At 40.6% G+C, this 12,417-nt stretch overlaps 1 protein-coding gene and 2 long non-coding RNA genes across 4 annotated transcripts; 2 read left to right on the forward strand and 1 right to left on the reverse strand.

Moving 5' to 3' along the window:
* The first annotated feature begins 671 nt into the window (after positions 1 to 671).
* Positions 672 to 1,827, forward strand: LOC147193429 (uncharacterized). The gene is made up of 2 exons (XR_015102993.1): positions 672 to 904; positions 1,347 to 1,827. It is a non-coding gene; the product is annotated as an uncharacterized LOC147193429 (long non-coding RNA).
* Positions 1,828 to 3,893: 2,066 nt separating this feature from the next.
* Positions 3,894 to 4,772, forward strand: LOC147193430 (uncharacterized). 2 transcript variants are annotated; one of them, XR_015102997.1, is made up of 3 exons: positions 3,894 to 4,131; positions 4,203 to 4,298; positions 4,374 to 4,772. It is a non-coding gene; the product is annotated as an uncharacterized LOC147193430 (long non-coding RNA). The 2 variants fall into 2 exon arrangements; XR_015102996.1 differs by having other exon boundaries at positions 3,894 to 4,298.
* Positions 4,773 to 5,148: 376 nt separating this feature from the next.
* On the reverse strand, positions 5,149 to 9,842 carry LOC147193431 (uncharacterized). Its single transcript, XM_086130478.1, has 3 exons — positions 9,611 to 9,842; positions 9,353 to 9,444; positions 5,149 to 6,379 (listed from the first exon to the last, which is right to left on the reverse strand). The coding sequence occupies exons 1-3, from the start codon at positions 9,613 to 9,615 to the stop codon at positions 5,307 to 5,309; spliced, it is 1,170 nt and encodes a 389-aa protein (XP_085986604.1). The 5' UTR covers positions 9,616 to 9,842; the 3' UTR covers positions 5,149 to 5,306.
* Between the last annotated feature and the right edge of the window lie 2,575 nt (positions 9,843 to 12,417).

Below are 12,417 nucleotides of genomic sequence, written 5' to 3' on the forward strand. Positions count from 1 at the left end.
GGCTGATTGACGCCACTAAAGAGACATAAGCCTGCCACAAGGCTGTCTTAAATTCTTGGGCAGCCTGCTACCAAAACAACATCTTCTATCTCGACCTTCCCCTGATGAAAGTATGCACAGAAGCTAGCCCCACACCATCACCCCCTCCTTCATACGCTCCCTTGTATCACCGTCTTCATTGTTTATGTCTTGTGACCTGTTGTAACTGTCATATGCTTGTGCAGGAGTTTTTGCCTAACTCAAATTATCCTCAAAATGAGGATAGTTCGAGCGTGTTTTTTTTTTCTCCCCCTCTCCCTCCCTTGTGGTTTCTTTCTGACTTCAGGGTTGAGTGAACGCTGGCGCGTTTGGCTGCCGCGTTTGGCTGCCGCTGCTCAACCCGTATTGTTTTGTGTTTTTGTAAAGTGTCCTTGGGTGTCTTGAAAGGCGCTTATAATTAAAATGTATTATTATTTTCACATACTCATGCTTGATGGGTTGTTCAAGGCCAAGTGTGAAGTAATTTCATGAAATGCCAAATAGGGTCACAATGAAAGTACTTAAACATTGTCCACCAAATAAAGCATGAAAAAATAATTTATGTGTTGTATATTTGACAAATAATCGATTTTCCGAAGTTCCAGCCTGAAAGGGGCGAACCCGGAAGTGATTCATCACATGGCGAACAGCGATGGCAGAGCTCCATACGGCCACATGCAAAGCATTTCAAACAATGATTCAAACAGCGATACGTGCGATCGATCGAGCGCAAGTGAGGATATCCATTTTTGAAGAGTTAGATGAAGAAGAGGAGGTTGGAATTTTACATGTTGGACCTTACATGTACGAGCCAGACACTAATCAGGATGCAAACAATGTGCCCAGACGACCTGACATGGAATGGAGACAAGACCCATCAAGATTGGTAAGATATAGGCTGGTATTATTTTTATGATTGGAAGATGCAGGCATGTGCACATAATTTTATGTTTTTGTCTATCTGATGACATTGTTTTAAAAAAATCAGACTTCATGTTCAAGCAGTTAGCCTACTCGGCACTGAGCATTCTTTTTAGCAAATCACACAACAGAATTATTGATTGATGGGTATAGAATCAGAATCAGAATCGTCTTTGTTGGCCAAGTATGTAGAAGACACAAGGAATTTGTCTCCGGTATAACACAATAAAACTGCATTAGTACCATCATAAACAAGGACATGACAAATGAGTATGGCAGGACATTCGTAATGTAAGTGAACCGTAGTGCGGTGCTACCACCCAGTGACAACTGTGAGCAATACGCTTGTTCAATAAAATTTATGCTCATGGTGTCATCGCTCAGTATTTTATTTTTTTTTACTTCAGGTGTACTTGTGGTAAACGCCAGCAATTGCCTACAGCAGTCGAATGTGTTTGCTGCCATGAAATTCAAGAAGGAGTGACTGTACGTCGACAAGGACAGGAACACTTCAATCAGGTGCTGGACTGCATCACCGACCATCCTGGACTCAATGCTGTGTGCCTAGACCCATATGGATTACAGGTGGCATGGATGACCTACAAGCAGCAGTACAAAGGCAAGGCATTTGATGGGCCACAGGATGCGCTGATGCTGGAAGTTTCTTGGTCAGGACAACCGTGTTGTGCTCCCAGCATGCGCCGTGTCTTGTATCAGGGCACATTTTCCACCACCAGGACAAGAGTCAGCTGTATTTAAAGGGTTTCGTGTTTCACAGAGAAATGTTCCAGAACTGTGATTTGGACTGGTTTTAGAGTGGTTAATGTGGACATGTTGTCTATCATAACAAAATACTGGAATAAAAATAAACAAATGAGGACAACTGAATACAGGGAATGTAATTTCTTTTATTTCCTGAGGAATCTAGTCTGGTGCTCGGCAATAACGGTTGACTTGTCCGGTCTGGTCTGTTCAGTGCTGCTGTCAGAAATTGCGGGTCGACACACACATCACCAGTTCTGTACTTATTTTGAATGGCAGTCAGTTTCATCACTTCTGACAGGCAGTCATTCACATAGTCTACCAAAAAAAACAACAACATTGGGATGATAAATATTTAGACGACATATGGGTTATACGCAGTATGTAATGCATCGGCCTGGAATTACTTTTTATTTCATAACTCACCATAAGTTGTATCCACCAGTATCTTTCTCAGAGAATAGCCACCACTCTTATATTTGGGATAAACAATACAGTAGGAGTGTATTCCTTCCTTTGTCACTTTCTGTGGTCTGCCAGCATTTTTATTACAATGCATAGCAGCAAGAATTATTCTGGAATAGAACAAAAAATGCCTGATCTTATTTTAAAAAATTGTCAAATTTTGATTAAATAACTTTATATCTCAAAGTTCTACATTTCATGCATATCAGTTTTCTTTAACACACCTGCTTTTCATTCCTTTGTACAAGAAGTGGTACATCTTTGGGGCAAAATGATTCACCACACTGTGAAAAGCTTCCATACCACTGGTCTGTCCGAGGTGAGACATCTTCATGACATCATTGACAAACATGGTCTTTGTCTTTCCACCACTGCGACATTGACTTCAGTACCTTTAAATGAATTTACAAGGAATGACAATATCTCTATTTTTTTAGGGTTAACTAGCAGGCAACATCTAACAAAAAAAAACTGGCAATAGCCACGCCTTTTCTCTAGTAATTGGAGGATGTAAACAACTATGCACGTTCTGCAGGTGGTCCACACATGCCAGCCACTTCTGCTTCTTTTCCTCCGGTGTCTGGGAGGAAAGTGCACACCAGTACAAATGGCACTTCAAACTTTGTACCCAATCCTTCAGGATCGACATGCTCTTCTTTTTGGCCAAGGAGTCCAGTTTCTTGCACATACCTGTATATTTAATATGATAAGAAAACTCGTGAAGTGACGTGCATGATAAATAATATAATCCCAAAACTAGCGTATTTATAAACATTGAAAAACACTAACCTTTAACAATGTGCCAACAATCATAATAATGGATGACTTGGGTCCAATTCTCCCTGATCCATTTCCCCACCTGGCGCTGGCGATGCCTGTCAGTGACGACAACTTTTGCATTGAAGCATTCCAACTCCGAACGGCATCTTTTCAGGCCCTCCAGTTCCATTCCATAGCTTCCCTCAGTCTCGTTACTCTAAAGGATAAATTTAATACGCGTCATGAGACTAAAATAATTGGCATGTAATTATGCCGCATATAATCTACAAAGCAGTTCACTGCCTATGGGCTCGTCGCAGTTTTCCAAGAGGACGTGTCATGTTCATTCGTCAACAAAGCAGCGCTGCCAACCTATTGAAATGTACTTCCAGAACAATTTGTCTGACTGCCATTACTCATCGCTGATATGAATAGCATCGATCGGGGTTTGCCTCGAGCCGAAAACTAACGTCTCTATCTCTAGCTTCTCCTGTCAACGTTGCTAGCTTCTCGAGTTAGCTTTCGGCTAACGTCGCTACCTTCTACTGTTCATTCCACAAGAGTTGGTAGCTAGGCTACTTTTCATTCCACAAGAGTTGGCAGCTATCTTTGACCAAATCATCATCATCTATCCAAAAATCACACTTACTTTTTTGCAAATCCTTGATCATAAGCAGACCGATTGAGAAAGCAGTCATCTTTGAAGTGGAGATGGCAGAGAACACTCGTCGATGACGGCGTGAAATTCATTCGCTTCGTGCGAATAAAAGATGTCCATTTAAGTGCCCTGCTATCCTTCGGCCACTGGCACAACTTTTCTGTCGATTGTGAACAATACATCGCCACACACCGCCGTGGCATCTTACCAACAAGCAATGCAACAATGCTGTTCAATGGAAGGACTTCCCTCGTATCGCTCCATGTGACGTCATTTCCGAAGATTGTCGAAGAAAAGCATTTTCATTGTCAAGGGCGTTGCTAATGGTTAAACAAAGAATCTGGAAGGGTTGCGTTAAAAAAAATAACGGAAATATGCTTATAATTGTTCAGCCATTGATATTACTCAAAAACATAGTTGGCCAACTTTACTTCACTTAGTCTTTAAATACACGCAACGCCCACCCAATGCGACGGAAAAGACACGACGCTGCGACGCGTTTTCACTTCGCGTTTCTCGATCATCAGATTCGAAACGACGACGTGTCAGTGAGTTTTTAATGGCGTGCGTTTTACTGTAATTGTGAATGATTTTAACTTTATTCACTTACGTCCTGTAGAATGCGGCACTAGCTTAAAAGCAGCACCCACTCGACACGACAGAAGAAACGTGTTCGCTTCCCCGTTTTCATTCATCAGATTCGAAACAATGACATGTAAGTGACTTTTTATTGGCGTGCGTTTTACTGTAATTGCGAAAGATTTTAACTTTATTCACTTACGTCGTGTAGATCATGGCATCGAAACGTAGAACTGTTATGACTGTAGCGGAGCGAGTGAAATGCATCTGTTTGAGCGAGGCTGGACACAAAGTAAAAAGCATCCAGGAGACACTTGGAGTCGGAAAGACGCAAATCTACGAAACTTTAAAAAACAAGGCATCGATTCAACTCCTGATGACACGCCACCATCCAGCAAGGAAGCAATGCAAATGGCAACAAAAATCCTTCAGTATGCACAAGAATTACCAGACATCGGTGATCAACGGGACAGTTACTTGCAACTAGCAAGAAAACTGTATGACACGCAGGCAAACATTGTCATAAACCAAAGAATGCATCGAACAAAACAATCCAAAGTAGACACATTTTTTTCCCAAGACAGAAAAAAATAAACATTAAAATACTGTACGTATTTTACTGTTGTGATTTTTTTGGATACACCTGTATTGCAGTTTTTGTTATACAAACAGTTTTTGGACAGTATATTTTTGTATTTTATTGATTGTGTTGTTACACGTGCATTTTGTCAACATACTTGCAGGTTCATAAAGGACATGTACCATGCTCCTTTCCCAAATGAGGAATTTCTGTTATCAGGACAAATTGGACAGCGCAAACACAAGTCCGTACTAGAGAATATTTACTTGTATAAAGAAGACGACTACTCATGATAATTTCAAACAAAAACATATGATCGATTCACCATGCTTTAGAGAGAATCTTTGACCACAAACTGTGCAGGAAAAAAGGCGTCTCAACAGTGTCTTCCTCTGTGACGTTTTAAAGTTACCTTGTGAGAGAATTTTTGGGAACAGACTGTGCAAGCAAAAGGTTTCTCACCAGTGTGGGTTTTTATATGATTTCTTAAGGTTCCCTTCTCTGAAAATCTCTGACCACAAACTACACAGGATAAAACGTTTCTCACCAGTGTGGGTTCTAATTTTAATTGTTAAGCTTCCCTTCTGAGAGAATCTTTGGTTTCTCTCCAGTGTGTGTTCTTGTGTGGATGTTTAAGTGTCCCTTCTGAGAGAATCTTTGACCACAAACCGCGCAGGAAAAAGGTTTCTCACCTGTGTGGGTTCTTGTGTGAATTGTTAGGCTTTCCTTCCGTGAGAATCTTTGACCACAAACTAAGCAGAAAATAGTTTTCTCATTAGTGTGTTTACTTGTATGACGTTTTAAGTTTTTCTTCTGAGAGAATAGTTGGCCACAAACTGAGCACGAAAAAGGTTTCTCATCAGTGTGTGTTCTTGTGTGTGTTATTAAGGTTCCCCTCCGAGAGAATCTTTGGCCACAAATTGGGCAGGCAAAAGGTTTCTCATCAGTGTGTGTTCTGGTGTGTGTTTTTAAGGTACCGTTCCGTGAGAATTTTTGTCCACAAACTGAGCAGGTAAAAGGTTTCTCACCAGTGTGGGTTCTTGAGTGTATTTTTAAGTGATGCTGCCGAGAGAATCTTTGACCACAAACTGAGCAGGAAAAAGGTTTCTCACCAGTGTGGCAAATCATATGCCTCTTCAAGCTCTTCGCATAAGTATACATTTTCCCGCACTGAGAACATTGCCACCGTTTTTCAGTTTCACATGTTATATCATCTTCAGACGGTTTATCACCAGTCTCAGTAGAACGTGGCGTTATGTCATCACCGCCTGATGGTGATCCTCCATCACCTTCTGTTGTCACGTGTTGATATGAGCTGCTACATAGAGGGTCTGCCCCTCTGCTCGCTTCACTTTGTCCTTCATCTTCACTTTTCAAAGGGTCACCATTCAGTGGCCACTTGCAGATATTTTGCTCCTCCTCCTCCCCTTTGATGTAGGGAGGCTTTCCTTCATCCTCCAGGGTGTGGAGATGCGTTTCCTCCTCTTTGATGTGAGTGTGCTCTTCATCTTTTTTATTGAGAGGAGGCTCTGGCTCCTTCTTTACTTGAATGCAGGGGGGCTCTTCATCCTCCACTTCCTCCTTAATGTGGGGGGACTCTGGCTCCTGACGCCCAGGACCATAATCTTCACTGACATCTTCAAGACACAAGATTTAAAAAAAAAAAAGGGTTCAGCGAGGTCAGTTCTCATGGTGTAAATTTTCATGGCAGATATTGTTTAGATTTATACTTACTTGTGCTTTATTGTAACTTAAGGTTATTACAATAAAAAGGTAAAAAGGCTCGTACTGTTTATTAGCCACCTGGTGTGACACAATCTGTCCACATTTAAACAAAATCAAATGTTATTGAAAGACCATTTACAAAAGTTGACGTTTGGTTCACGTACATTCTCATGTTTAAACTTTGAATTTGCGGATGGCTGTTTATATTTATACTATAGCTGTCAAACGATTAAAATATTTAATCTAATTAAAAATGTAACTGTCATAATTAACTCAAATGAACTAAAAAATTAATCGTGATTACTCACACATTTTTTATCATTTCTGAATTTCCTTTTATATTTGTTGTTCTATTTTTCCCCCATTTTAATGCTCTCATCAACATGGAATCATGAATCAGTTTTCTATGTGCAAAATGCAAATATTTACTGAAACAACAATTTCGATTTTCAGTTATTCACACAATGTTACTGTCCATCAACAACAGTGAAAAAATATTTTGTCACACAACAGCTGCTTTAACAGCTCTTTTTATGGAATCAAAACAGAGCAACATAACATTATAAAGTGCACATCTAAGGTAAACTAGCACTCAGCCTATAGTGGATTTAAACCATGGTTGCATACTTTTTTGTTTGATTGTGTTGGTCCTTCTTGCGCGGAAGTCTCTACGGTTTTGTGTAGACATCATTTCGGATGACTACACTTGGTTCGATGACAACACTGGAGACGTTTTATTTTCAGTGTGGTTGCTACCACTGCACCGCTAAACTCTCGACGTGCATCAGCACACAGTTGCTGTCAGACGAACACAGAGAAGCTCCACCCGCTTTATTTATATGGACACAGAACACTGTAACCTTCCACACAAAATAGTTCCAAACAAGTAACAATCGCGTCAGTGGCATGCATCGAACTCAAAGTAATGCCTGCTCTTTATTCACCAGAGGCTCATCAACCTAGTCTCTTATTTCTCTCCTGAAACAGTGTCTTCTCCCGCTTGGTGTACCTTAGCCTTCTCCGCTACGTACAATCTCTGTACACAGCTTGTAATGGAGGCTCTCGCTGGCAATCCGTAGTGGAGTCGTTCGACGCAATGCGAATGATTTCAGCTTGAGTCAAGCTGTGGACAATGTTGACAGGCTTGCATGCAGTAGCCATACATTTAGCTATGGCTTCAGCAAATTTGTTCTTCGTCATGTCATCCATTTTCTTCGCTTTGAAATGATCCATAGCTGTCTGTCTGAGACGAGGGGGCGGAGTACTCACATCAGCTGTGTGCTTGGCCATTAAATGGTATTTCAGACTCAGTTTACGACTGCAAAACATACAGGTAACTTTGGTCTTGTCAGTGGAACAATCTGGCAACTTTTTAAAAGTAAACTCCATTCATAAACTCTTTAAGTATCCGTTTTCGGTATCTCGCGCTGCCGTGGCTGGCAAAACAAACGTGCGTGGACCTGTGTAGAGCGCTTGTTGTTTTGTTTCTGGTTTATTCATAGAGAAACGTAACATCCGCTGTGATGTGTGCCGCGTTAATCACGCGAGAAAAAATGTAATCCCGTTAAAATTCATTTAAATTAATGCCAATAAAAACGTGCTAAACTGACAGCTCTAATTTATACACATGGTTAACTGGACAAGACTATTCCAAGAAAAAGGTAAAATGTGTTTATTAACAAACTGATCTCTCAATGAGGCTGCTGTGTGGTTTGTCTGTCTACATTTAAGACAAAAACAAATGTGATTGCAAGACCGGTGACATAAATATTTTTTCTCGTCTGCCATATCCGAAACCAACCGCTGGATAGCGCCAATTTACAAAACATGAATGACATGTCGATGACAGCACAATGTTGCACCCTCCGCTAGGTTTGAATATAAATGCAGAGAAACCCAAACTGAGCACAGCATTCATAAATTCTACAGTCTTCATATGATTATTAGATTTCAACAAATCAATTGAAAAATCATCGTAAACAAAAATCACCGTCTCGTGGTGTTTCGGATATAATTCACAAATCTTCTTAGCCAGGTGATTGATAAATGCAAACAATTTTTTTTTTTGCTTTTAATCATAATTTCTATGGTCAAAGGTTCCATCTGAAAAAAACATTTGTCATACCACCATAATCAGACAATTATTTTTTGTTGAAACTGCTGAAGATAATCTTTCATTTTAGGGAAGTGTATTAAAACACGCACACACACACACACACACGCACGCACACACACACATACACACACGCGCGCGCACACACACACACACACACACACACGCAAGCTTCATTTTTTTTGTCTTGCCCTTAAAGTAAAAGTGTCCTCAGTTGTTACATTTGCAGCACACTATAGGCTATTTGATTGTCCTCTTTCAGTAAAAGTATCCCCAGACAGGTTTTGTTTAATGTACAGCACTTTATATGAATACAATACAGTAGACCGGGTCAACATACTCAAATTCAGCTGTTAAGTGTTTCGTCATTGCTAAGTGGGTGTCCCTTATTTCCAGATCTGAAAGGTGGCAACCCTAGTTGTCATCTTCAAAAATAGCAGAAAATGAGCCTGCAAATTGGAGCTTTACTTTCCAACAAATTGTCATGGAGGTTGGATGACAAATTATTTTCTAAATATTTGTCGGATTGAAAGAGCTGGCAGCACAGCTTCCATCCAGAAGCCATAGTAGTTACATTTTATGTATGAAGAGACATCATTGACACATTATGAAAACGTAATCTGCGTAAACGTGTTTCAAAATTGTGCATAAAAGTGGTGGCCCATCGCATTGACCAGCAACCAAAAACCTAACCCTAACCAAAAAGTAGCTCTCACTATTCAATACGGTTAGTGACTCCTGCAATAGTGCGAAAATACAGAAGTGGCCAAACCTGCTCTAGTCGAACCAACTCCAAACATCTCCAAAACAGCGTCGTTGTCCTCTTTTTCTCCGAAGAAATTATCCGCGTAATCTACTGTCCTCCTGCACACATTTACATGAGATTCAATCCAACACTTAACACATACACTCGATCTCTGCTGGGCGACGAAACGCGTCTCTTTGTTAGCGACGAGCAAGCTAAGTAAGCTAAACTAGGCCGAGAAGCTTGAGCGGATGATATAGTCCAATAAAGGAATGGTGGACGTACCTCATCGAGCCTTCTGTGGGTTTAGTAATTAAAAAGAGGTAATGTGATTGTGAAGGGGCCAAGTCTTTGTTTTTTTTTAGGGGGGGGGGGTTGTTTGTTTTTAAGTAAACCGCGTATGAATGGAGTATTTTGTTCTGCGGAGGTACAGGCCGCAGTAACGATGTACGGCAAATTATTTGGGACAAACTTAATCACAGTGTGTGTATGTGTGTGTGTGTGTGTGTGCGCGTGACCGTGAGCATAAAAAACGGTTCTCAATATATCTATCTATCTATCTATCTATATCTATATATATACTGTATATATATATATATATCTATATCTATATATATCTATATATATATACTGTATAGATATAGATATATATATATATATCTATATATATATATTGAGAACCGTGAACTCATGGTGTCCTAATCACAAAATAGTTCATTTTATAACATTATTTTCAATCCAAACCACTGACATGCATGCATAAATTGGCCAGCTTTTATTTTGAAGGTGCCCATCTGGCGGCGGATTAACATCATACACAGTATCACCTAATTTTACATTGAGTAAAGAGTTTACATTGTGTGGAATGTGTTCTGCTGTTATTCATTCTTTTTCAATCAGCTGGTGGAACTGTCAGTGGCACAAACTTTTATTGCATGCACAATAAATAGTGCAAAGTGAATGCATTGCACTGTAAGCTAATTATTTTGCCTTATCTGTTCTTCATTTCATTATAAAAGCTGCCCATTTATCTGTTGTCCTCATTGTGAGGAAAAAAAGCAGCCCATTTACTAACTCCCTCATTCTCTAACAGTGAACGCTTATGGAAAGCTGATTGTTGTGATATTTTCCGAAGTTGAAGTGGGCACTAATTGAGATGCCCACATACATTTTGGTGCCAAGCTAGCAGAGTTTTTGGACATTGTACATTTCTTATAACGTCAGTGATTTAAACGGCACAAATTGTATCCACTTTTGCGGATGTTCTCATTGAAATATTGAGGGGGGGGGGGGGGGGGGTTGAGGGGTGCAAATCTATATTGAAGAGGAGAAAAGGGGAATTTCTAGATTAGTTCTGTCCTGATTTGGCTGCTCTGAGTCACGCACTGCTCCCCTGTCATGTGGTGTTCCACAGGGCTCAATTCTGGGGCCTCTGCTGTTCTCGCTGTATCTGCTCCCATTGGGTTCCATCTTAAGGAAACATGGTATTCCCTTCCACTGCTATGCAGATGACTGCCAGATCTATGTCCCACTGAGCAAGAAAGACGCCTTCTCATTAAGACCACTCCTATCCTGTCTGGAAGAAATCAAAACCTGGATGGCACAACATTTCTTGAGATTCAATGAAAAGAAGACAGAGGTGATATTGTTTGGTCCCAGTGGCCCTTGTACATCCCATCCTGTAGACTTGGGCCCCCTGTCTCCTTATCTTAAGTCAACAGTCTCAAATTTGGGCCTTAAACTGGACAGTGATTTCAAACTTGATCGGCAAATTGGTGCCGCTGTTAAATCCAGCTTCTTTCACCTTAGACAGCTGGCCAAAATAAAACCTCTCCTCTCACATGAACACTTTGAGACAGTAATTCATGCCTTTGTCACATCCCGGCTCGATTACTGCAATGCCCTTTACTTTGGAGTCAGCCAGTCCTCCATTAAGCGCCTTCAGCTGGTCCAGAATGCCGCTGCTCGCCTCTTGACTGGTACTCGTAAGAGGGAGCACATAACTCCTACTCTGGCATTCCTTCACTGGCTCCCCATTCATTTTAGAGTTATTTTCAAGATCCTCTTATTTGTTTTCAAATCTCTGAATAATCTCGCGCCACCTTACCTCTCTGAGCTCATCCGCCCCTACACACCTGCCCGGCGCCTCAGGTCTGTGGACCAGACTTTATTAGAAGTACCTAAACTGAGGCTCAGAGGGGATCGAGCCTTTTCTGTTGCTGGTCCCTCTCTCTGGAATGACCTCCCACTGAACATTCGGCAAGCCTCCTCGCTGCCCATCTTCAAAACCCTCCTCAAAACTCACTTGTATTCTTTGGCATTCGACTCAGCATGACTTAGATTTGTTCTTGGTTTTACTGTTTGGTGCTTTCTACCGCCTTTATTACCGATTTGTCTTACTGTTTATTGTGCATGTTAAATTGCTCCATGTACAGCACTTTGTATGCAGCGATGGCTGTTTGAAAGTGCTCTATAAATACAGTTGACTTGACTTGACTGATTTCACCAAAACAAACTGATAAAATCAAACAGGAAAGCTAATTCCGTTTGTTGTGATAAAAAAATACATTGTTGTTCAGTTAAAAATGGGCTATCTTGGTTAAATAGTCCCTTTAATATGTTGCCGGACACACCTTCTCAGTGACTGTTTTCAGCCTATTTTAGAGACAAAAAAAGACTCACTGTTTAACAATTTGTATTATATTTCAAGTCAAGTCAATTCAAGTACAACTTTATTGTCAAAGGCGCTGTATGTGCAACACAGAACAGATGAAATTTCTTCCCTCTCAACCAGACAACAAGAGGAGCCACTGCGGGTGCCCGCGCCGACATCAAAAGAACAGTTAAATGACAGTTAAATGTAAAATGACAAAATAATACAACACACATAAGACACAGACAGTTGTGCAATCTGAACCACTTTTCCTGCATACACTTTGTTGTTTGAAGCAGTTTGAAATGAAAGAGGAGCGATTCAAAGTGTCCTTTCCACCAATGGATCAAAGATGTCATGCCGAAAATGTGCACATGTCTGCTACAAGCTAGGTTTGAAAGCAAGAAGAAGCTGTAGCATCCATTAACGAAAAAGAGAT

Source organism: Hippocampus guttulatus, chromosome 15 (genome assembly GCF_054856545.1).
Source record: "Hippocampus guttulatus isolate MCC_2025c chromosome 15, RoL_Hgut_1.0, whole genome shotgun sequence".
Classification (NCBI taxonomy): domain Eukaryota; kingdom Metazoa; phylum Chordata; class Actinopteri; order Syngnathiformes; family Syngnathidae; genus Hippocampus; species Hippocampus guttulatus.